Raw genomic sequence first — 24191 nt, 5'->3', positions numbered from 1 at the left:
ACAGAACAACCATAACAGTTACAAAGCAAAATATCCTCTTGAATTGTATACCCAGCACATGGAACCTTACAAAAGGACAATACGAGTAGACTTTCTGTGCCCTTACCACAGCAAAAAGACTGATACTGATGAATTGGGGGGGAAATAATGCTCCCTTCTACGTTTGGATTGAAGACTTGTGCAAACTCGCAACATATAAACAACTTGCACGTAAACGCAGACTTGCCATGGACAAATTCAATGATATTTGGAATCCATTACAAATACTGTAATAGGTTAAGATCTGGTGAAGTACAATAACAACCTTGTAAAATATACAGTTTTGGGGTCCCCCCTCCCCCTTTTCTTTTTCTCACCATGTTTAGTGCACATATACCAGTAATTATGTACTTTTTGAACTTTAAATAAAGATGTTTAAAAAACCAACACAAAATACATAATAAAAACCAAAATAATAAAAACCCACTGCCTCCCTGGAACACTCTGGTTCCTGGACCCCAGAATTTAACCACAGGACGTTCTTATTAGGTGTTCCACCCTTAGTGCTTACTCCATTTATAAAAAACATACAACCACCTGTTATTGCATGGCTTTTATCACAAATGGCCCTGAAGCCAACTTTTGCCAAGTGCAATTAGCTGAGTGGGGTGATCTTTTAGGGTCTGTATCAGCTGGGGGGGGGGGACACCTTGGTTTCACATTAAATGTTTCCTTCTGTTCAAAGGGGTGTCGTGGTTTGGCACCATCGCACAGCAGCTTCCTGTTTCAAGGTGGGCCTAGCAGCGTGCAATGTAAAAAAAGTTGTAGGGGACGACGGTAAGATCTGTTTGAAAAACGCACTCTCGGGGAACATCAGAGACTTTCTCCCTGGAATTATCAGATCCACCTCCATATTGTCTGCTCTGACTGGCAGCAGCTCTCCTGGTTCTCTGATCAGCCTTAGCTAGAGAGGCTGAGGATCAAACCTGGAATTTTCGGCATGCAAAGTCATGTGCTCCCTCGACCGCTGAGTTACAGCTATTGTATAGCAAAAGTGGCACATTGCGAACTGCTGGGCCTCTACTGTGGCGGCACCCCCCCCCCCTTTTGAAACTTCTTCCCCTTACATATCAGATGGCTATCTTCTCTGTTGCCTTTTTTGGTGCCTATCAATTGCCTTTTCGGTGGAGATCTTTATCCCAGTCTGTTACCTGTCTTGCATTTGAAATTAGTTTTTGTGTACGTTTTCATTTTTGGACATTTTTATTGTCAAATCAGCTCGCGATGTTTCTTGGAAAGAGATTTGTTGGTGAAATGAAATACAGTGGTACCTTGGTTTAAGAACAACTTAGTTTATGAACAACTTGGATTAAGAACGCTGCAAACCCGGAAGCAGGTGTTTTGGTTTGTGAACTTTGCCTTGGAATAAGAACATGTTTTGCTTCCTGTTGAGTGTGTTCCATTTGTAAATTGAGTCCCCCGCTGCTATGGGAAAGCACGCCTTGGTTTAAGAACGCTTTGGTATAAGAACGGACTTCCGGAGCAGATTAAGTTCATAAACCAAGGTACCACTGTAATTTTTTTTTTTTTAATGGATTGATCAAGGGTCTGGAAACCAAGCCTAGTTGCAGAGTGTTGGGTATGTTTGTTTAGCCTGGGAAAGAGGAGATACAGTCACCATCTTCAAGTTTCTTTTCCGTGGAAGATGGAGCAAGCTTGTTTTTCTCCTGCTCTGGAGGGGAGGACCTGAACCAACGAACTCAAACGACAAGAAAGGGGATTCCGACTGAGCACCAGGAAGATTCTGATGGTAAGAGCTGTTCAGCAGTGGAATGAACTGCCTCAGGAGGTGATGGGCTCTCCTTCCTTGGAGGTTTTTAAGCAGAGGTTGGATGGCCATCTGTCAGGGAGTTTTTTAGCAGTGGTTTCTGCACTGCAGGAGGTTGAACTAGATGACCCTCAGGTTCCCTCTCAACTGCAATTCTATGATTCTCAGTCATTCAAAACCACGAGGAGTGGAAAGTCTCTTTATTTTTAGAGGAGGGGCTTGTAGCTCAGTGCACACTGCATGGAAAGGTCCCAGGTTCCAATTTCCAGAAAAGGCTACGGAAGATCATAGAATTGTAGAGTTGGAAGGGACCTTGAGGATCAGCTCATCCCCCTGCGATGCAGGAATTATGCAGCTGTCCCATACAGGGATTGAACCTGCAACCTTGGCATTGTCAGCACCATGCTCTAATGAACTGAGCTATCCAGGCTGACATGCCTGAAACCCTGTAGACCAGGCATCCCCAAACTGCGGCCCTCCAGATGTTTTGGCCTACAACTCCCATGATCCCTAGCTAACAGGACCAGTGGTCAGGGATGATGGGAATTGTAGTCCAAAACATCTGGAGGGCCGAAGTTTGGGGGTGCCTGCTGTAGAGCCACTGCCAATGATTGTGGGCAGCACTGAACTAGCTGAACCCGGCAGTCTGCCTCTCTTGTGAGGGCAGCTTCTGATAGCCCTCGAAGTCAACCTGTAGGATTTAATAGGAGTATAGCATCTAGATCAAGGGAAGTAATAGTACCACTGTATTCTGCTCTGGTCAGACCTCACCTGGAGTACTGTGTCCAGTTCTGGGCACCACAGTTCACGAAGGATACTGACAAGCTGGAACGTGTCCAGAAGAGGGCAACCAAAACGGCCAAAGGCCTGGAAACGATGCCTTATGAGGAACGGCTTAGGGAGCTGGGTATGTTTAGCCTGGAGAAGAGAAGGTTAAGGGGTGATATGATAGCCATGTTCAAATATATGAAAGGATGTCATATGGAGGAGGGAGAAAGATTGTTTTCTGCTGCTCCAGAGAAGCAGACACGGAGCAATGGATTCAAACTTCAATAAAGAAGATTCCACCTAAACATTAGGAAGAACTTCCTGACAGTAAGAGCTGTTCGGCAGTGGAATTCGCTACCAAGGAGTGTGGTGGAGTCTCCTTCTTTGGAGGTCTTTAAGCAGAGGCTTGACAGCCATCTGTCAAGAATGCTTTGATGGTGTTTCCTGCTTGGCAGGGGGTTGGACTGGATGACCCTTGTGGTCTCTTCCAACTCTATGATTCTATGATTCTAAGTCAGCCTTTTCCCAGGTTTGGCTGAGCGGTTGACCTGGATGCGATGCGCAGGCGTCCCAGCCCGCGACTCTGTTTTTGGTCTTGTGGTTTGATGAGAGGGCCGCGTCCGAGCCTGGCTGCCGGATGCCGGGTTTAGTGACTCACGTAGGGGAACAGGAAGCGAGAGGTCTGCTCACCGTCTCTGTGAGCGAGTGACCACATTGAGGTCTCCTCTTTCTGCAGAGATGAGCGAGCGAGGGGAGATGGCCGGAGGGGAAAGGATCAGTTGCAGCTCCTGAGAACAGCTTGGAGCCTGAAGGTAGGGCTGCCTTCAGGTGCCTTCTCACCTTTTCACCTCCTTCAATTCCATACATTTCACTTCTGTCTTCTCACCCTTGCTCTCTCCTTCTATCCCAAGAAGAAGAAGAATTTAAAAAATACTTCCGGTAGCACCTAGAGACCAACTAAGTTGGTCATGGGTGTGAGCTTTCGCGTGCACGCACACTTCTTCAGATACTACTGGAAGGAATTCTTTAAAATTTTGTTTCGACTAGGGCAGACCAAAATGGCTACCTACCTGTAACTATCCCAAGAATGTCTCTCTCTCTCTCTACCGCCAGCCTACGATATCCTTGAATCTCTCTCCTTCTTTCCCTGTGAAAATTGAACTTAGATGTGAGGCTATCCGTTAGGGCGACAGGCGGGTAAAATCGAAAAATGCGCCACCGAGCTGAGTATTCGTTACAAGGTGGGAATTGCAGCAAAAAGATGCGGCATAACGGCGCACACCCTTCCCCCCTAGCAGGGGGGCTCCTCTTCAGGCTTGTGTCAAATAACCAGGCCATTCCCTCTCCTGGGACACTATTGGCTGACCTTCACCAACCTGGCACCCTTGGACGTTTTTGCACTACAATTCCCACCAGCTTCTGGGTTTATTTAAGGTGCATGTACTCTGGCTTGATTTAGGCGTGAAGGAGCTGTAGCAAAAGTCACTCTGGAAAGGTGGGTTCTGAAGAAGGGGGTGGGTGGATGTCAGGACTGTAGCGTTGCTCAGGTAAATTGGGAAACAATCCCAGGTGAGCAGCAGGGGAGAGAGAGAGGAAGAGATGTTTGATTTAGTCTGCAAACCACGCCACTGGTTACATCCCCAGGAGAAAGCAACTGCCTCTCCCCTTTTTTTTTTATTCACATGTTGAAACCTTTTAGCTTTTTCTTGTACTGGTGGAGTTATGAAGGATTGGGGGTGAGCGAAGGACTGTCTGGCTGTGGACTCAGCGACAGAGCAGACCCCGGCATCTCCAGGCAGGCCTGAGAATATCCGCCACCTGAAATCCCGGAGAGCTGCTGCCAGTCAGATGACACTAGTGCCTAGTGATGCAGCCATAAAACGGCTAGCACACTTGCAAAGCGAAGCAGGGTCCGGTATGGTTTCGAATTGGATGGGGGACCGCATGTTGAGATGGCAGGGGGTTGGACTAGACGACCCAGATCTCTTGCAACTCCATGATTCTATGAGCTAGAGGGATCCAGGGATCAGTGTCCCATGAGGGCTGGCTCTCGATGTTTCCGGTCACCCCAGGCCTATGATTCTAGACTTTCCAACGGCAGCAGGAGAAGTTGTCTGAGCAACAGTCCCCAGCTTTTCCTCCTTGCTTGGTGAGCCAAGGCCTCGTGAGTTGCTTTGTTCCCTTCAAATATCCAAGCCGAGCACTCAAAGGTCACCAGACAGGCGTTCAAACTGGGTGGCAATGTGATGCATTTGGGTAGCGTTCGACTCCGGGGTGTAAAGTTTTGTAAAAGACCTCCCTCTTTAGGTAGTAATGTGTATTGCAAAGGGTGGATTCACACCCTACACGGAAAGCATAATTTAATGCACATTTATAGCTTATGACTTCCCCCAGAGAATCCTGGGAACTGTCGTTTACCCCTTCACGGTGTTAAAATTCCCAGTATCTTTAACAAACTACAGCTCCCAGGATTCCTTGGGGGAACCCAAGCATCAGAGACAGGAGAAGGGAGGGAGAGCTCAGGCTGGAGGAGAGTTAAGGGCTTTTATACCTCCTCCTCCTCCTGCACTGTCTCCCAGGACCAGCAGAGGATTGAAGTGGGAGGAGCAGAGGGTTACACACAGGCATAGTCCAGACCCTCCAAGTGTCCCTACTTTCCCGGGACATCCCTGATTTAGAGAAGCTGCCCGGGTTCTGATTTGGTCCCAGAACGTCCCACTTTTCCTTAGAATGTCCCTATTTTCATAGGAGAAATGTTGGAGGGTTTGGAGTTATCCGACCCCCGATTTGTCTGAAGGCAATCCTGAATAGAGATGGGTGTTTTTTTTAAAAGAAGTTTAATGTTTTATTACGTTTTTATATATGTTGGAAGCCTCCCAGAGTGGCTGGGCAAACCAGTAATATATGTGGGGTATAAATAGAAAAACAAAACCATAATTATGGCATGGGACATCCCTATTTTCATCGGAGAAACGTTGGAGGGTATGGTAGTCTTTCCGTGCCTGTTTCCGTGCAGCTGGAGTGGGGGGGGGTGGAGATACATGTGTTGTGCTTTGAGTTTCCCACCCACCTTGCTCTTGCAATTTTAAGGTTGTTGTGGCAAGATCGAGCGATGAGCCAAGTGGAGCTGATCTGGGGCGCCTTCTCCTTGATGTTCTTAGGAGCCTTGGTCAGCATGTGCATGAAATGCCAACGGACAGGTAAGGCTTGGCTTTGCTTTGAAACATAGAGCTGGATCTGTGTATGGAGGTTCCCCCACTTCATATAAGTCCCCAACACATTGTGAAAAACGGGCCTCATCTATGGCCACAAAGAGAAGGTTAAAGTTTTTGTGTGTGAGAGTAAAGGGTAAAGTGCCCCCTGACCATCAGGTCCAGTCATGTCCGACTCTGGGGTTGCGGCGCTCATCTCGCTCTATAGGCCGAGGGAGCCAGCGTTTGTCCGCAGACAGCTTCCGGGTCATGTGGCCAGCATGACAAAGCTGCTTCTGGCGAACCAGAGCAGCGCACGGAAACGCTGTTTACCTTCCCGCCGGAGCAGTCCCTTTTTATCTACTTGCACTTTGATGTGCTTTCGAACTGCTAGGTGGGCAGGAGTTGGGACCGAGCAATGGGAGCTCACCCCGTTGCAGGGATTTGAACCGCCGACCTTCTGATCAGCAAGCCCTAGACTCTGTGGTTTAACCCACAGCGCCACCTGTGAGAGTAGTTGGACACAATTGCTGGGAAATGGTGCAGTTGGAAAGCTGATAGTGTGCAGGATTAGACCCCTTAAGCATATGTGTTGACAAAATAATAAATTTATAATACGGTCATACCTCGGTTTAAGTACACTTCGGCTCGAGTAATTTCAGTTTAAGTACTCCGCGGACCCATCTGGAACAGATTAATCCACTTTCCATTACTTTCAATGGGAAAGTTCACTTCAGGTTAAGTACGCTTCAGGTTAAGTACGGACTTCCAGAACCAATTACACTCATACTTCGGGTTAAGTACGCTTCAGGTTGAGTACTCTGCGGACCTGTCTGGAATGGATTAATCCACCTTCCATTACTTCAATGGGCAAGTTCGCTTCAGGTTAAGTAGGCTTCAGGTTAAGTACAGACTCCCGGAACCAATTGTGTACTTAAACCGAGGTACCACTGTAATAATAATTTATTATTTATACCCGCCCTTCTGGCTGGGCTTCCCCAGTCACTCTGGGCGGCTTCCAACAAAATATTAAAATACATCAAACATTAAAAGCTTCCCTAAACAGGGCTGCCTTCAGATGTCTTCTAAAAGTCTGGTAGTTGTTGTTCTCTTTGACATCTGGTGGGAGGGCGTTCCACAGGGCGGGTGCCACTACTGAGAAGGCCCTCTGCCTGGTTCCCTGTAACTTGGCTTCTTGCAGTGAGGGAACCGCAAGAAGACCCTCGGTGCTGGACCTCAGTGTCCGGGCAGAACAATGGGGGTGGAAACGCTCCTTCAGATATACTAAAATAAGTTTTACACAGAGTAGAACTCAGGAGGTTTAATTTCAATGGGCCTGGTCTATGCAAACCGCAGTTGAACACGGCCTTTTAGCTTGAAATTACTAACATACTCTGCAAAAAATAATCGTCATCATCACTGACACAAAATCACTAAATGATGCTAGCTTTACAAGCCCGATTAATTTCCTTTTGCATTTAAACTGGCAAAGTGTTCTAAGATGTGTTTTGTATATGAATTCCTGGAAAATCGCTGCAGAGATCAAGATGGACAGCAGGGAAGGAAGGAGAGCGTTCTAGTCGTAGAGTGCACTAGAAACCTGGCTTCCATTATGGGAATTTTGAGTCAACTACCCTGTTCAGCTGCTCCTTTCTTTTGGCAGCTGGTGGTAGGTGCAGAAGTCAAAACGTTTTGAGCAACAGCACACACTGTTGCTCAACCTCAGTTTTGCCTATCTGTAAAATGGGCGCGATGATACCGCCCCGCCAACCACACTCTGCAAATGCACCTACCACACACAACCTTAGAATGACCCTGATTTCCCCCTTTTCAACTTCTCTTTTTGTTCTCGATTATGCTATGTTAGTTTCCCCCACTCCCATCTTTTGTATAATTTTAGCTCGCAAATGTTTGTGTTTTTCTCTCTCTCCTCCTTGTAGGAGGGAGACAGGAGCAGACAGGCCTGGACAGTCAGAGGAATCAGTAAGTAGCTGGTCACCATTGCATGTCTTGATTCTCTTATTTCTCTCTGGGGCATAAGCCTGGGCAGTGTGTATGGGGGTCGTGGGCTGCCCAAATGCCAAGACCCACCCCCACCCCCCGGACTCGCTGATGTGGTCCAAAGGAAAGCAGAGCAATACGTTCGGCACCAGCTTGCCTGCAGGAGTTGCCAGAAGGAGGCATACAAGGTGCCATCCATTCCGAATTTGTGTAGTGTTCCCCCCCCCCCTCCAACATGCGCGGACTGTCTCACCAGAGTAGCGCATGTTCTGCTTATCTCCTGCTTGGACTACTGCAATGCGCTCTACGTGGGGCTACCTTTGAAGGTGACCTGGAAACTGCAATTAATCCAGAATACGGCAGCTAGACTGGTGACTGGGGGCGGCCGCTGAGACCATATAACGCCGGTCCTGAAAGACCTACGTTGGCTCCCAGTACGTTTCCGAGCACAATTCAAAGTGTTGGTGCTGACCTTTAAAGCCCTAAACAGCCTCGGTCCTGTATACCTGAAGGAGCGTCTCCACCCCCATCATTCTGCCCAGACACTGAGATCCAGCGCCAAGGGCCTTCTGGCGGTTCCCTCACCACTGCGAGAAGCAAAGCTACAGGGAACCAGGCAGAGGGCCTTCTCGGTAGTGGCACCCGCCCTGTGGAACGCCCTCCCATCAGAGGCCAGAGAGATAAACAACTACCTGACATTTAGAAAATACCTTAAGGCAGCCCTGTTTGGGGCATTTTTAGTCTGTGATATTTTAATGTATTTTGATGTGTGTTGGAAGCCGCCCAGAGTGGCGGGGTATAAATATTAAATGATGATGATGATGATGGAAGTTCCAATATCAATGCACAACTAATGTGCTGTTATTGCATCAAGGACATGTTGCAGCAAAACACCAATTTGGAGGGGCCCCAAACCACTGCCTTAAATGCTGCCGGGAAGCGAATCAGTAGGCAGTGTAAACAGCACAGAATTGGTGCAATATGTGCTTTGAGTTCCAACATTAGTGTTCTACGTCTGCGTTAGTTGGCGTTTTCAAACAGTCTCCAGGGGCAGCCCCACAGAGGACGCATTGCAGCAGTCTACTCCATAACTGGGGTCGGCTCTGCTTTCCCTTGTTCAGGGATGGGGAAGCCTGTGGCCAGGCATGATCTGGGGTGGGCAAACTGGTGTCTTAAAAGCCATAGGTGGCATGCTGCCTAATTTCATATTGATGGGGGGGGGAGTGGGGTGGCAGAGAGAGAAGGGGTGACCTGCCCACTTTTGGCTTGTCCCTGGCCACTGCTGGTTCTGTCGGTTTCTCCTTTTTCCAACCTTAACCAGTTCTCCAGATTTCTGCAGCAATTTGCGTTCTTTTCTTTAAAACACATTCATGAAAATTCTTCAGCATTTTGTTTGTGAATTTTTCCTAACGAATACGCCTTTGCAAGCAGTTTCCCCTAACGTGGCACATTTTTATGTTATTTCCAATAATATACTAATTGCTAAGCACATTTTCCCCTAATATCATGTGTAGACATTCGTGGGAGAACTGCGTTTGCAAAATTTGGATAAGTAGGAATTTCAAAGGATGGCTATGTTTCAATTCTCATAGAAGCATCAAATTGTTGAGTGAGAAGGCATCCCAAGGGTCAATTGCAATGCAGGAATAATCATATTTTTTCTGAAAGTGTGAATTTGATAGATTTGCCTTTAAACATGAACTGAACTGAATTTCTCCCGCATCTTTTTTTGAAAATACGATTTTTATTAAATTTTCTGTTTTACAATTTCAGATAAACATTTTACATACTTAAGATATCAATGACTTCCCTTCTTCTCTTTCCATGGTTCATTTTGCATATCTTATATCCCTGCATATTTTACAAAAACTATACGAATTGGTTTTCCATTATTGCGTCCATCAAAAATCATTTACGCTGTTGAATTTATCTTGATGCTGCCAGCGTTTTCAGCTGTACTCATTTATTTTCCATATAGTCAATCAACGTTTTCCAATCTTCTTTAAACGTTATTCTTGTTCTCTTATTCTACATGTTAAGTCTGCAAGTTGTGCATATTCTGTCAACTTTAAGTTGAATTTCTCCCACATCTTTGCACATAATGTAGGGGATGCGGTTCTCGGCAGCAAATTGTTGAAAACTAAACACCAAAGATTCTCCCCATATCTTTTCAGTTATGCAGAGCAGCAGAGGTTTGAGGCGGTCCGCTCCTGTTCAAGTAAGTGTGTTCTTTTGAGTTAACTCCCGCTGTTTGCTGTGGTCAAAGTGGGCCCATATAGGTCAGGCATAGGCAACTTTGGCTCTCCAGATGTTTTGGAACGACAACTCCCATGATCCCTAGCTAACAGGGCCAGTGGTCAGGGATCGTGGGAGTTGTAGTTCCAAAACATCTGGAGAGCCAAGGTTGCCTATGCCCGATATAGGTGATTGTGCATTGCACCTTACATGTGGTCTTTGGAAACCATGTTCTGTTTTGAAGGATGATGCAGTTAGCCATCTTAGCCCGGGATTAGAGAGTTTACCATTGGGTGGTTGTCTACACTTCTCTGTCTGTGGTGGAAAATCAGAATCAGAAGCTGAAGCAGGAGAGTGGAAGGAGAGAGGCCGAGAAGCGGTGATGAGTCGAGCTGGTGAAGAGTCATGAGTTTCTCTATCTCCTGCTGCAACAAGCTCCTCAACTCTCCAGGATTTGTTCCAAGCATTTGGAGACTGTGCCTGCGTGCAGCCAACCTCTCCTCCGCCCTTTTCATGCCTCTTCTGGTTCTGGGATACAAGGGGGGAAGGGAGCTGGTCACAGCAGGAGGGGGAGACACCTGTGATTCTCCACCAACCTGACTCATCTCTGCCCCATCTCTGATTCTGCCTCTGATTCTGGACTTCCCTCTGCCACAGCCTCTCCCCGCTCACTAAGCCCTGTTACCTCTTCAGCTTCTGACACCTCCTCTTCCCAGTCTTCTCCCTCTTCTCCCATGCCCCCCCACCACCACCACTCCCCGGGCTCTGAGCCTTCTTCCCCTGGGGATTCCCCAGCTGGTTCCTTTCACCATCCCTGTGCATCCAACCAATCCCAGACATCACCTTTTTGGCGGTAGCAGAAACGGCATTTCTGCATTGATGGGGTTAGTAGCCTTTGAACCTTTCCCCTCCAAAGGCGTGACTAACTACTTGCTGTCTCTGTCTCTCCTGTCTGTTTTCAGTGTCGAGACATGACTGTCCAAAAATCCCGTGTGACTTGCCAGGACAAAGGTAGGTCGGGCTGCTTTGGCAGCCTCTGAAAGAGATGGGGCTCTGTCAGCCTGATGCATTTATTTCATTTTTACCTGAGTGGGCGCTTAGGGTTTTGAATACAGTGGTAGCTCGGTTTACAAACACAATTGGTTCCGGAGGTCCGTACTTAACCTGAAGCATACTTAACCTGAAGCGAACTTTCCCATTGAAAGTAATGGAAAGTGGATTAATCCGTTCCAGATGGGTCCACGGAGTACTTAAACTGAAAGTACTCAAACCGAGGCGTACTTAAACCGAGTTATGACTGTATGGTTCTCTCTCTCCCCTCCCTCCACATTTGGAAACCAGGTACCACTGCTGAATAGTTCCCGTGGCCACTTACCATCTCCCTAGCCAAAAACCCAGTCTAAGCCATTGGGAAGGCTTGGGCACGCCACAATCCAAGCCTTCCTTGCTTTCTCGTAGTCTTGCACTGTTTCTAAATATGTCCCTCTATATTTTAGCAAAAGAAGCAAACATCCCGCCCTTGCAAGTCCCCTTCGTAAGTATTTTTAATCATTTAACATGACCGGAATAAGCCCTATGAGCCAGACTAAACTCAAGCATAGGCTTCAATATTCTCTGGCTGGAGTTGATGGGATTTTAAAGCGTGTAAGTCCGATAGCGTCGTCTCCATGATGCTGGTGTATTTCTGTGAAACAGGCCACATGAAAAGCCCATTTTGGCAACCTCTGCACCACACATTTAAAGCAGCATCGTGCCACTTTAAACAGGCATGGCTTCCCCCAAAGGATCCTGGGAACTGTGGTTCGCAAAGCGTGAGGAGGATAAACTGGTTAAACGGTATAGAGAAGTCACGGGAGTGGCTGAAACCAGCATCCACATCACTTGAAAACAAGCATGTACGCAACTCAGCTAAGATACTGAGGGTAGTAGTATTGGGGAATACTACCTCTGGAAGCAGGGACGCAGGTGGCGCTGTGGGTTAAACCACAGAGCCTAGGGCTTGCTGATCAGAAGGTCGGTGGTTCGAATCCCTGCGACGGGGTGAGCTCCCGTTGCTCGGTCCCAGCTCCTGCCAACCTAGCAGTTCGAAAGCACATCAAAGTGCAAGTAGATAAATAGGTACCGCTCCAGCGGGAAGGTAAACGGCGTTTCCGCTTGCGGCTTAGTCATGCTGGCCACATGACCTGGAAGCTGTACACCAGCTCCCTTGGCCAATAATGCGAGATGAGCGCGCAACCCCAGAGTCGGTCACGACTGGACCTAATGGTCAGGGGTCCCTTTACCTTTACCTTTACCTCTGGAAGCAAGCAGTGGTTTGCATTGCAAAGCAGTACAGAATATACATCAAAATTGAGGATTATGTTCAGGAATATTCATCATAGACCTTGAATGTTGCCTGAAGCAAAGCTGCAGGGGCAGTGAGCTTGTGGCTCTCCAAATAATAATAATAATAATAATAATAATAATAATTAATAATAAGAATTAGTAACAACAATATATTATTTATACCCCACCCATCTGGCTGGGTTTTCCCAGCCACTCTAGGCGACTCCCAACAGAATATTAAAAATCTCACTGATTTGGGGGATTAATATTCAGAATTGAATGGACCCATTCTTAAGACTTTGCACTTCCCATATTTTGCCTTCTTTTTCTTTACCCAAGTGGATCTCAAAGGCGTATTTTAGGATAAACAAAATGTTGACAAATACATGCATTCGCATAAAATACATTTGTCAATATGTTGTGCCAGAGAAATGTGTGTTTAAACAGTATTCATATCACGTAGATTTAAAAATAAATGTTGAAATGGGGCAAGATGGAATTACTGTATGAATGAACACATGCCAAACACAGGCTGAAACAGGCAGAACTTCATCATACCCAGTCATGGTTTTTTCTTTTCAGAAGCCTGCCCTGAGCCCAGGTATCAAAATATTGAAAAAGGTAAGTGTGCTACTTCAGTGTATCACAGGTAAAGGAAACAGATGCTGTGATTTGAGCACTGACTGGTGCTCGTGCTCAGAGGGCTATAGGGGATCCAGCTCCCTTTGGCCACTGTTTCCAAGAGACTACAAGAGGCCAGGATTTCTCCAAAACTGGGGTGTGGAATACCCATGAAGGGCATCTCTTTCCCCATAAATTGAGCCCTGCTGTTTCATGAGTCAACAACACCATACCCGTCAAGTATCCCTATTTTCCCTGAACATGCACAGGATTACAGAAGCCACCCCAGCTTCTGATTTCATCCGAGAGTGTTCCGTTTCCCCCCCTCCAGCTCCTGCACTGAACATGGGAGAATGAGCCAGGATCCTCCGGAAGCAGAATCCATGTGCGCAAGAGAAGCATTTCCCCAGCTCCCTCACCGCCCTGTCCTGTCCCCTCTCCCTTGCCGAGAGCAAGCCCATCTTGTTTCCTCACCCTGTGTGCGAGGGCTTGTTTGATTAACTCGTCTCTCCATTCTCTGCCATATACTTTGGTCCCAGCACTACTGGGCTTTGGAGAGGAAAACTCAGCACAGTCTTCTGAATTTTATCCCGATGATGTGCATGACCTTCGAACTAACGGCCACTCAATTGTACTTTCAGTGCTGCAAATAGAGCAAGATCCTGCATATGTGTAAGTCCGGGATTGCAGTAGGCTTTGGGGGCAGGAGGGGAGGGTGTTTTGCTTATTTTGAAACTCTCCTGATCTCTTAGGTACAGCGGACTCCGTTTTCCCCCCTACATGGGCTACGTGAAATCTTGGACATGACCAATACCTTCTCATAATAAATTCCACAAATGCCTCTGTGCTCGATGTAGCTCAGTTGGTTAGAGTGTGGTGCTGATAATGCCAAGGTTGCAGGTTCGATCCCCATATGGGACAAATGCATATTCCTGCATTGCAGGGGGTTGGACTAGATCAGGGTTCAGCAAACTTTTTCAGCAGGGGGCTGGTCCACTGTCCCTCAGACCATGTGGGGAGGCCGGACTATATTTTGTGGGAGAGGGGGAATGAATTCATTCCTATGCCCCACAAATAACCCAGAGATGCATTTTAAATAAAAGGACACATTCTACTCATGTAAAAACATGCTAATTCCCGGACGGTCTGCGGGCCGGATTTAGCAGGCGATTGGGTCGGATCCTGCCCCTGGGCCTTAGTTTGCCTACGCATGGACTAGTTGATCCTCAGAGATCCCTTCTAACGCTTCCACGTTGATGATTCTATGGCTCACAGTCTAAATTCAGTAGTACCGTAAGGGTACACAATGAAAAGTATAATGTCACAACAACGTAACGTTAAAAAAAACACACACAAATCGACCCAAATTAGCAGTTCCTTTAATGTACATCCATATTGAAGGGAGAATAAAGCTCTGGTAAAAATATCCAGTAGCTTCATACCCAAAACTAGCCCCTAAGCTGCCTACATGAATATTTAGCAAACTGTTACCGTGTTTCTCATATTATAAGACACATCTTATATTTATTTTTTCCTCAAAAAAACACACTATGGCTTATTTTCAAGGGATGTCTTATTTTTTTCCTCCTCCTGCTGCTGCGGCCGGCATTGCTGCTGCGCCTATCACTATGTCTTATTTTCGGGGTATGGCTTATATTCCTTGAATGCTTAAAAATCCTGCTATGGCTTATTTTATGGGTATGTCTTAAAATATGAGAAACAGGGTATCTATTATTGTAATACTGTGTTGTTTTTAGTCTGTTTGTGGTATTTCATATGGAGGACGTGTCATTGATAAATAAATGTCGAAGCAGTGTAGCAAATGCTCCCTGGCAAGTCACAGTGCCTTTCCGGTAGCCAAAATATTGAGCTCTGGGTGGAAATTATTCTCTCTGGCTCCTTAATGATTTCCTGCCCCCCTCCCTCGTCTTCCCTCTTCTAGCAAACCAATTGCGGCAGATATTTATTACAACTGTGGGAGTTTCTTAAGGCAATCTAGTGGTAAGTGGACAAGACAAGAATACACAGATGAAAGATGTGCAGTTTGGATGTGTGGAGGGTCCTTGAGATAACATGCTCAGTGCACCCAGGGGGTTGGGGCAGGGGGACACGATCACATTCCTCCTCCGGCTGCAAACTGGAAAGGGGATAAAACCCCAACAGTAAAAGAGTGACCAAACAAATGGTTAGATTTTGTGGAATTGGCTCAATTAACAGATAATCTAAGGGGAAATACTAAGCAGGCGTTTGTGAAAAAGTGGGATATGTTTAAAAGATATATGCAAGAAAATAATAACAACCATGTAATTTCCATGGTAGCCTTGCAATGACTGGCTTATAACGTAAACTCATAACTAATAAGACATGTTGGTATGATTGGATACGTGACGTACAAAAGAGATAGCAAGAAGACGAAGAGGAAAGTATGTACATTATCAATATAGATGAGGTGCACTCCGGGAGGTGACGGGAAGTCTATATTTTTAATTTAATTTGCTAGGTCTGATTTATGATTAACGATATTTGAGTAATTTTGATTTATGTATATTTGATTTAATACCATCAATAATGAAAGAAGGAAAGAAGAAATAAAATATGCTGAAAATGCAACAAATGTTTAATGATGTAGGAGTAATCATGTGTGTGTTCATAGGATTGTACAAGAAATATTATAATAAAGTTACATTCATCTAAATTAATAATAATAATAATAATAATAATAATAATAATACCGTAATAATAATATGACAAGACAATCACATTCCTCCTCCTCCTATATGCATTCAGCCAAGCACCTAATTGATGCTGAGCTTCTTTATTATGTCATGTTGATTCTCAAATATTTCCTCTTTCAGATGACGATATCCACTCTTATCACAACGTGGCTGGCCCATCAAGAAGCAGCGGGCTTGGTAAATTCTGTTTACTAGGGTGTAAATCGGGACGAAGTGGAGCGGGTCTATGTTTGGTGTGGAGATAATAATCTGGTCCTTTATAGTGCCAAGACCAAGGAACTGGTGGTGGACTACAGGGCCGTTTTAAGCCCATCCAGCGCCCTGGCGCTAAGGTCCCTCCAGCGCCCCCCTCCAGAGCCTCTCCAAGGGCCCGGGAGTGCAAAGCAGACCGCGGCAGCAGCGGGAGGCCACCTCTGAGGACTCCGCGCTGCGCCTCCTTCTCGTTTTCCCAGCGCTGGGTTCCACTCAGTCAAGCTTCGCCACCAGCGCACACACCGCGGGACCAGCAAGAGCTGCTTGGGCGCTGTGCACGCGCTGGTGGCGAAGCTCGACTGAGCGGAACCCAGCGCTGGAGAAATGAGAAGGAGGCCCAGCGCAGAGTCCTCGGAGAAGGAGCGCAGTCCTGGCCAGATCGCTGGAACCCTGCGCTCACTTGGCGCCCTTCCAACGCCCGCCAGCACCTGGCGCCGTGGTTCTCTGCGCCACTAGCCTCTATGGCTAGGACGGGCCTGGTGGACTACAGGTAGAAAAAGGCGGACGTTCAGCCCCTGTATATTGGCGGGGACCGGGTGGAGAGGGTGGCCGTATTTACATTCTTGGGTGTTACCATCGAGCAGAGTATGACCCGGAGCGCAAATACCGGTACCACTGCTCTGGCAAAGAAGACCCAGCGGAGAAAATATTTCCTCAGACTTTTACAAAAGAACAAGCTGAGTGAGAGACTCCTGGCGTCCTTCTTGCATACTGTATCTGTGCTTGGTTTTCCAGCTGCACAGTCCTGGATAGGAAAGTGCTCCAGAAGGTCATAACCACAGCCCGAAAGATTATCGGTCATCCTCTCCCATCTCTGGAAGAACTATACAATTCCTGTTGCCTTAAAAAAGCAAATAATATTTTACAAGATTCATCTCATCCTGGATCTAGTCTTTTTGCACCATTGCCTTCGGGCAAGAGATACAGAACAATTAAATCAAGAACAAATAGAATAAAAAACAGTTTCTCTCCAAGAGCTGTAACCATCTTAAATGTTGTAACTAAATAATATGATATTGGGGAGTTGTGGTGGGTGTGTATTAGGGTGATGACTTTTTTACAACCTCATATCCCTGTATCATAATTTGATGAGCTTTCATTAAAGATTAGATAAAATACCGTGTTTCTCATATTATAAGACACGTCTTATAGTATTACTTTCAAAGAGATTTGATAAAAAAAAACCTCACACACAAAATGATTTTAAAATTTTTATTTATCAGTTTTTTGACCATTTTTGAAGTCACTGTAAGCAGATATAAAATTGAACCCAAGCTTTAGAGTCACATATATACAACATTATATAGGGTCCTCAAACACACAAGGAAACTTTTTTTAGCTGCAGTAAGAGTATAGACGCCTCTAGAGGACGATGTTTTGCTACCTCTCCTGTAGGTTCTTTTCTCAGCATGTCCGGCAGGGTCTGCTGGCTGAGTTTTGAGGTCCCGAAAAGGGGCTTTTACCTTGCGCAGGTGTGACATTTGTATACCCTATGTTGCTAAGAACACTCCCCATTGTGGAATGTGGCGTTGTGTCCAAATTTGATACGAAATATATATAGAATTGTTAATACAATTTTATGAAATGGTAAAACAGCATACAAAAAAAACTAAAAACGGTTTGTGCGTGACCTTTTTAAATATTTCAATGGAATATACCTCATTTTAGTCATTAATAGGCAAAAGTCCATCCATTTGTGCTACAGGAAATAATTTTTGAGAAAAAAATAATGAAAAAGTAATCACCCTAGTGTGTATGCATGTGTGTGTGGCTGTGATTTTTTTATGGTATGACATTCAATTTCGTTGTACTATGTACAATGACAATAAAGTATCTATCTCTATCTATCTATCTATCTATCTATCTATCTATCTATCTATCATCTATCTATTGTTAATAATGATTATAGTTTGTCATCAATATTTTGGGACCTGCACAAAACGAGGGTGCGCAGAGTGCTCCTGTCGAGTGTTGCGAGCCAGCCACATGGCCATGCCCACTGGCACACACTCCATTCTCCTTCCTCTCCCAGTTTTACACACGCACCCCTTCAACAATCAGCTAGCGCTGGATAGGGTGGGGGATGCGGGCCACTGAGCATGCTCCGCCCTCAATGGGCTGCTCTTTGGGTTTCCATGGGGCCAAGCCTGCTGAGGCTTCCCTCCAGAATGTGGGTGGTTCCATTTTGGCTACGTAAGGAATGGCACTCAGAGCCACTGAATACAGGGGAGACTATGATGGGGTAGAGAGAAAAGGAGTTTGGAAGTAACAAACCATGGAATTGTTTCAGAGCAGCCGTTGCTTCTTTCCCCCAGAATCCTAGGTGCCTAACCGGTTACCCATAGGACCTGGATGAGATTTGCTCAGCCAGCAATCTTCATATTATTTGACACTAGCTGGCCCTGCATGCATTGCTGTGCCTTAGTCTGTGAAATGGAGGGTAATAGCCCCCCTCCAGATCCCCCTGAGCCTCAGAGTCCCCCTGTTTTACAGGTGTTATGTTTAAACAGGGGTATCCCTGTGAATCGCCCCACCCTGTTCCGATCTATTAGTTATCCCGTCCCCTCTTCCCTCCACCCCCCAGGTCATCCCTGTGATTGGGGTTATCCTGTCCTGAACCATGAGGTATTTGAAGTTAGGAAGTTTGGAGGCGGGGTTTGTGGGTGTGGCGTAGACTCCATGGGGAGGGGAGGGGTGTAGGAGGAGGAGGAGCTGAGGGAATAATGCCACTTGAGGGCGCTGTTTTAGTTTGTGGAAAAGCAGGTTTGTACCTGCGCAGGTTTGAGATGTGAGGCATCCGAGGTTCTGCAAACACTCGGGAAGTGGCATGGATCATTGTGTCCAAATTTCAGGGCGATCGGTCAAGCGGTTACCGAGAAAAGTGGAGCCCACAGTTTCACCATTTTTACATTTATATAGAGAGATTTTAAGTCCTTGCAGTTGTTTGCTTGTTTCTTTGCTTGTTTCTTTTTACAACTGTAAGTTGCTTCGAGACATTTTATGTAGTAATAATAATCAAATAATGTTAGCTCCCTCCCCTGACTGGATTCTCTTTCCTTTCTGTAGTCTTGGCAGATGTGGATGTCTATGAAAACAGTACGACGATACAGATATGGAAGCGCTCGCAGATCGCAGGTGACCTATGGGCTGCAAATTCTCTGAGAAATCTTAGAAATCATCTACAATCTTAATTATTTGAGTATATGATGCATGTCATGTGTGACTTGGCTAACTTTCTTGAGCTATCTGCTCTGCGCATAAAGCATTTCCTGTGGAATGGATTGTATTGATGTACCAGCCCGTAAAAGTAAGCCCTGATAGCAAAAGCCAGAGTTTTGTTTTTTCCCTTCCGAAAGATGAACTAAATTTGCATCTGTGCATATAAATTAGCACATGCAAATTTTAGGCAAACGTGTGTCTGTGCCCTGAGTCCTTGGCGATGCCCCTTCTCTCTTCCTTCCACACAACTGCAAGGAGTTCAGAAGCTTCCACTTTGGGTTAACCATGGTTTTATGTCGTCTAGACCCAACCATGGTTAGCATTTATTGTTTGTTTCAAACAAGCCAAAGCTGGCTCATCTAAGCCACTTTTGTTAGTGTAGTTAGCCCTCATTTCGGATCTGGCCAACATGGCAAGTTGGGGTTAATTAAAAGTTTCTGAATTCCTTCTCATTGCTGTGTTGTAAGAGGAAGCTAAAGGATGCAGGTGGCGCTGTGGTCTAAACCACAGAGCCTAGGGCTTGCCGATCAAAAGGTCGGCGGTTCAAATCCCCGCGACGGGGTGAGCTCCCGTTGCTTGATCCTAGCCAACCTAGCAGTTCAAAAGCATGTCAAAGTGCAAGTAGATAAATAGATACCACTCTGGCAGGAAGGTAAACGGCGTTTCTGTGCGCTGCTCTGGTGTCAGTGTTCTGTTGCGCCAGAAGCGGCTTAGTCATGCTGGCCACATGGCCCAGAAAAACTGTCTGCGGAGCGAACAAACGCGGGCTCCCTCAGCCTGTAAAGCGAGATGAGCGCCACAACCCCGGAGTTGTTCGCGACTGAACTTAACTGTCCAGGGTCCCTTTACCTTTAGGAGGAAGCTCACTGTGGCTTCTTTGCATTGTACTGCACTATGGCTTAGCTTGATGGTTGAAGTCAGCTATTGCATCTATAGCAGTGTTTCCCAACCAGTGTGCCTCCAGATGTTTTGGGACTACAACTCCCATCATTCCTGACCACTGGTCTTGCTAGCTAGGGATGATGGGAGTTGTAGTCCCAAAACATCTGGAGGCACACTGGTTGGGAAACACTGATCTATAGGACTCAAATGTCTGGGAAGTTCTCCTAGGATGAGCACGACGAACTGCCTAAGACCCTTTTACTTTAGCAGAATGAAGTGGTAGATCATGCCCCAAGCTAATTAGTGCATGATTGGGAGGGAGACATGCAGAAATTTTTACATCAAAAATGTCTTGGACCAACCTGGAATGTTTTTCTCAAACCAGAAGACTCTGACGACGATGAACCAGATTACATCAATTCAAATCCAAACTGCAGGTAATTTGTGTGTGTGTGTGTGTGTGTGTGTGTGTGTCTGCCTTTTTCTCCCTGCCTCTGGCAGATGAGTGTAAAGCAAGCTTCCACGAGCTGCTCCCTCCAGATGTTTTAAACTATGGCTTTCATCAGCCCCAACCAGCACATGTGGCCTCAGGCTAGTGGGAGCTGCAGTCCAAAACATATGGAGAGGAAGTTTGCACGCAGTCATTGTCTGCTTGAGAACTTTCTGTGGCTTCTCCCTCAGCTCAATTTGTTCCATGGTTCAGTGTTAAGAGCATGTGGTTATACCCCTAAGGTCCCCGATGCAAAACCTGCCTAATATAGAGAGTGGCAAGGGCACTCCTTGCAGTTAGAAATCCAGCACACCAAGGACAAAGCTTCAAGCCCTGTCCTTTGCCTGCTGTGCTGACTTTTTAGTTGCGGGGTGGGGTGGGGTTCTTTTTTGTTAGTGTGAGCATTAAAAAAATGCTATCCATGCCCTACAGTCTGAAGTGGTCCAGTTCTTTCTGTCACCTCATATCTCTTTCATGAGTGAACTGGACTGCTGACAGCAAGATTAGGATTATTATTATTATTATTATTTATACCCCAGCTACTCTGGGCGGCTCCCAGTCAAATATTAAAAACACAACACAGCATTAAAATTAAAACTTCCCTAAACCTTCAGATGTCTTCTAAAAGTCAGGTAGTAGTTTATTTCCTTGATATCTGATGGGAGGGCGTTCCACAGAGCGGGTGCCACTACCAAGATGGCCCTCTGCCTGGCTCTCTGTAACCTCACTTCTCGCAGTGAGGGAACCGCCAGAAGACCCTTGGCGCTGGATCTCATTGTCCGGGCTGAATGATGGGGGTGGAGACGCTCCTTCAGGTATACAGGACCGAGGAAAGACCTTCAGCTCAGATGTCGGGAGAGCTGCCATATATACCAAGTGGGCTGACTAGCTCCATAAACTACCCCAGCTAGCAGTGGTTCAGGGTTTCTCCCACCTGGAGATGCCACTGGGAAGTGAACCTGTGACCTTTAGCATCAAAAGCAGCTGCTTTACCACTGAGCCACGGCTCTTCCCCTTTCTGTTCTGCTGTCAGAGTAGACCACAGGTTGGCAATCTGCAGCTACTAGTGACCCTCCATCTCCTTTGATACCCCCCCCCCCAATGTTCCACAAAAGAAAATGGAAAACAATGAATGGGTAATTGTCAGGGTTTGATGCGACTACTATTGAGTAACAACCTTCCACATGCTTGTCTTTCAGACGTATTTATTGGTGCACATTATTTACAGTGTAACGGATTGCTCATTTCATGTCTACCCGCTCGAGTCAGATTCCTGCACTAATTCCTTCCGCGTTCGGGACCAGCATAAAAGCCTCGGAACTGAGAAGCGCCTCCCTTTCCTCCTCCTTCTCAATTCCGGCATCGGAGGGACGGGTCTTCTGTCTGACCTATTCCTGTCTACTCTTTCCGCCTCCCTCTCTTCCTGCCTATGGAGCAGGGGCTCTTTGATGTTGCCAGAGCCCTGGCACTCCCTCTCCGTCTCCTGACTCAACCCTTCAGACCCCTCACTCTCATGACTGCTTGGAGACGGGCTGCTTCTGATGAGGGGGGAGGGTTCTCTATAATCCCTCCCCCTTACAGTGATGGTCGAATAAGGGAGAGAGAGAAAAGGAGCATCCCACCCACTTTTCTGCTTTGACTCACCGCCATAGGTTGGTGGCCCCATACCACTTTCCTCCAAGTGAATGAGGTCTTCAGCTCTTAAAAGGTTGCCCAACTCTGAGTAGACAAGACTAGGCTGGAGCAACTGAGTTTCTCACCCTCTTCTTCTCAAACTTTTTTTTAGAGCCCTGAGCCAATCCTTTAGTCCAGTTCTTTCACAGCCTGCCTCGTTTTGGGGTGGGGAGACCCAAAAGGGAGAAATGCAATGGGAAAAGCCTCAAACCTAGGAAAACCTGGGGGTGGTCATACACTGTTGATTGGGCCCCATACAACCGGTCAAATCCAGATGCATAGAATTTGGAAGGGATGGAGACGATAACATGTCAAGCAAGATCTCAGGATTGCAGTTGTCTGCAAGTAGAACCATGTGGCGGTGAGGAAAGCTAGTGCCGTTTTTGAGTTCCTACAGCCATGGTTTCCAAGTCAGAATAGGTAATAATCTTACTTCGTTCTGCACTAGGAAGACCTCTTCTGGAGCACTGTGTCCTGTTTGGGGCCCCACACGTTTGAGAGTACAGGGACCCAGGTGGCGCTGTGGGTTAAACCACAGAGCCTAGGGCTTGCTGATCAGAAGGTCGGCGGTTCGAATCCCTGCAATGGGGTGAGCTCCCGTTGCTCGGTCCCAGCTCCTGCCCACCTAGCAGTTCGAAAGCACATCAAAGTGCAAGTAGATAAATAGGGACCGCTCCGGCGGGAAGGTAAACGGCGTTTCCGTGCACTGCTCTGGTTCACCACCAGCAGCTTTGTCATGCTGGCCACATGACCCGGAAGCTGTCTGCAGACAAACGCCAGCTCCCTCGGCCTATAGAGCGAGATGAGCACTGCAACCCCAGAGGCGGACACGACTGGACCTGATGGTCAGGGGCCCCTTTACCTTTACTTTTGAGAGTACAGATAAATTACAACAGGTTCAGGACAGGGCAACGGGGAGGGGGGAAGTCTGATCAGGAAAGGTCGGAGGAATTGCCTGAAGAATGTTGAGCGAGGATGATTGCCAAGTTGCAATATCTGAATGGTTTCCGTATCGGTGAAGCTTGGTCTCTGCTGCTGCCCCAGAGGGCAGGACTAGATCAAATTTGCTTAAGTTGCCCACAGGGAGAATGAGTGGGGTGGGTCTCTTGCAACAGAAGCAGCATCTTGACTGCAAGGAAAGTTCAACAATGGAATAAAATGACCCAGAAGGGATGATGTCTTGAAGCACATGCTGGATGGCCATCTATCGGGATGCATCAAATGGGGGATTCGATTTAAAGATCCCCTACAACTCACTGAGGTTATAAAGAGACCTTATCTAACCACCCTCTTCCCTTTAGGTTTCCTGCCTAAGAGCTGGCGAAAAGAGCTTCCGCAGTTGTTCATTCTACAGTCCAGGGAACCTTGCAGCTAGTTCCTACCTTGCAGTTCAACTTCAAGCAAATGCAGTGATGTGCGCCTCACCAGGGCGGGCCACTCTCCAAAAAGAGTCAACTGGAAAGTGTTTGTGTGTGTTGAGAGAGAGAGAGAGAGGGAGAGAGATTGTTCATAAATGAAGTACGAGCAAATGGCAATCTACATTTCATTTTCTTGCTTTATTGGTTCTGTCTGTTAGCCAGAGCGAAGTCTATTGTATTCTAAGCAGTTTAGAAAATAAAAGAAGCAATCGACCCCCGTGTATCATTCACAAGAGATTTAACAGTTCTGCTGGTGGGGGTGGGGGGGGGAATGTGTCCCAACATAATCTGGGAAGTTGAGGTTACTCCAGAGCAGTACAATTTTGAAAGCCCCAGAGTGGGGGAGCCTTATGATGTGGGCGCTGCAATGGTTGAATAACTGGGAGCAAAATTATTGCCCTTCTGCCATCAAACACCTACCGTGTTTCTCATATTATAAGACATGTCTTATATTTATTTTTTCCTCAAAAAAACACACTATGGCTTATTTTCAAGTGATGTCTTATTTTTTCCTCCTCCTCCTGCCGCAGCCGGCATTGCTACTGCGCCTATCACTATGTCTTATTTTTGGGG

At 46.6% G+C, this 24191-nt stretch overlaps 1 protein-coding gene across 2 annotated transcripts; it reads left to right on the top strand.

Annotated features, from left to right (window-relative positions):
- The first annotated feature begins 3299 nt into the window (after positions 1-3299).
- On the top strand, positions 3300-23929 carry LAT2 (linker for activation of T cells family member 2). 2 transcript variants are annotated; one of them, XM_035139439.2, is made up of 13 exons: positions 3300-3387; positions 5666-5775; positions 7707-7749; positions 9942-9985; positions 10965-11013; positions 11499-11536; positions 12910-12948; positions 13590-13620; positions 14891-14949; positions 15804-15860; positions 19002-19070; positions 20425-20473; positions 23502-23929. In XM_035139439.2, the coding sequence occupies exons 2-13, from the start codon at positions 5688-5690 to the stop codon at positions 23512-23514; spliced, it is 579 nt and encodes a 192-aa protein (XP_034995330.2). In that variant the 5' UTR covers positions 3300-3387; positions 5666-5687; the 3' UTR covers positions 23515-23929. The 2 variants fall into 2 exon arrangements, with proteins under 2 accessions (XP_034995330.2, XP_034995328.2); XM_035139437.2 differs by having other exon boundaries at positions 20422-20473.
- The last annotated feature ends 262 nt before the right edge of the window (positions 23930-24191 follow it).

The sequence above is a fragment of the Zootoca vivipara genome, chromosome 15 (genome assembly GCF_963506605.1).
Source record: "Zootoca vivipara chromosome 15, rZooViv1.1, whole genome shotgun sequence".
Lineage (NCBI taxonomy): Eukaryota > Metazoa > Chordata > Lepidosauria > Squamata > Lacertidae > Zootoca > Zootoca vivipara.
The sequence above is the reverse complement of the archived record's forward strand: the minus strand, read 5'-3'. Positions and strand labels throughout refer to the sequence as shown.

Excerpts from the sequence above, each read along its gene's own strand:
- LAT2 (XM_035139437.2), top strand. The coding sequence starts at position 5,688 with ATGAGCCAAGTGGAGCTGATCTGGGGCGCCTTCTCCTTGATGTTCTTA. Across the intron at positions 11,537-12,909 it reads CGCCCTTGCAAGTCCCCTTC|AAGCCTGCCCTGAGCCCAGG; the intron begins GTAAGTATTTTT and ends TTTTCTTTTCAG. Across the intron at positions 15,861-19,001 it reads ATCAAGAAGCAGCGGGCTTG|TCTTGGCAGATGTGGATGTC; the intron begins GTAAATTCTGTT and ends TCCTTTCTGTAG.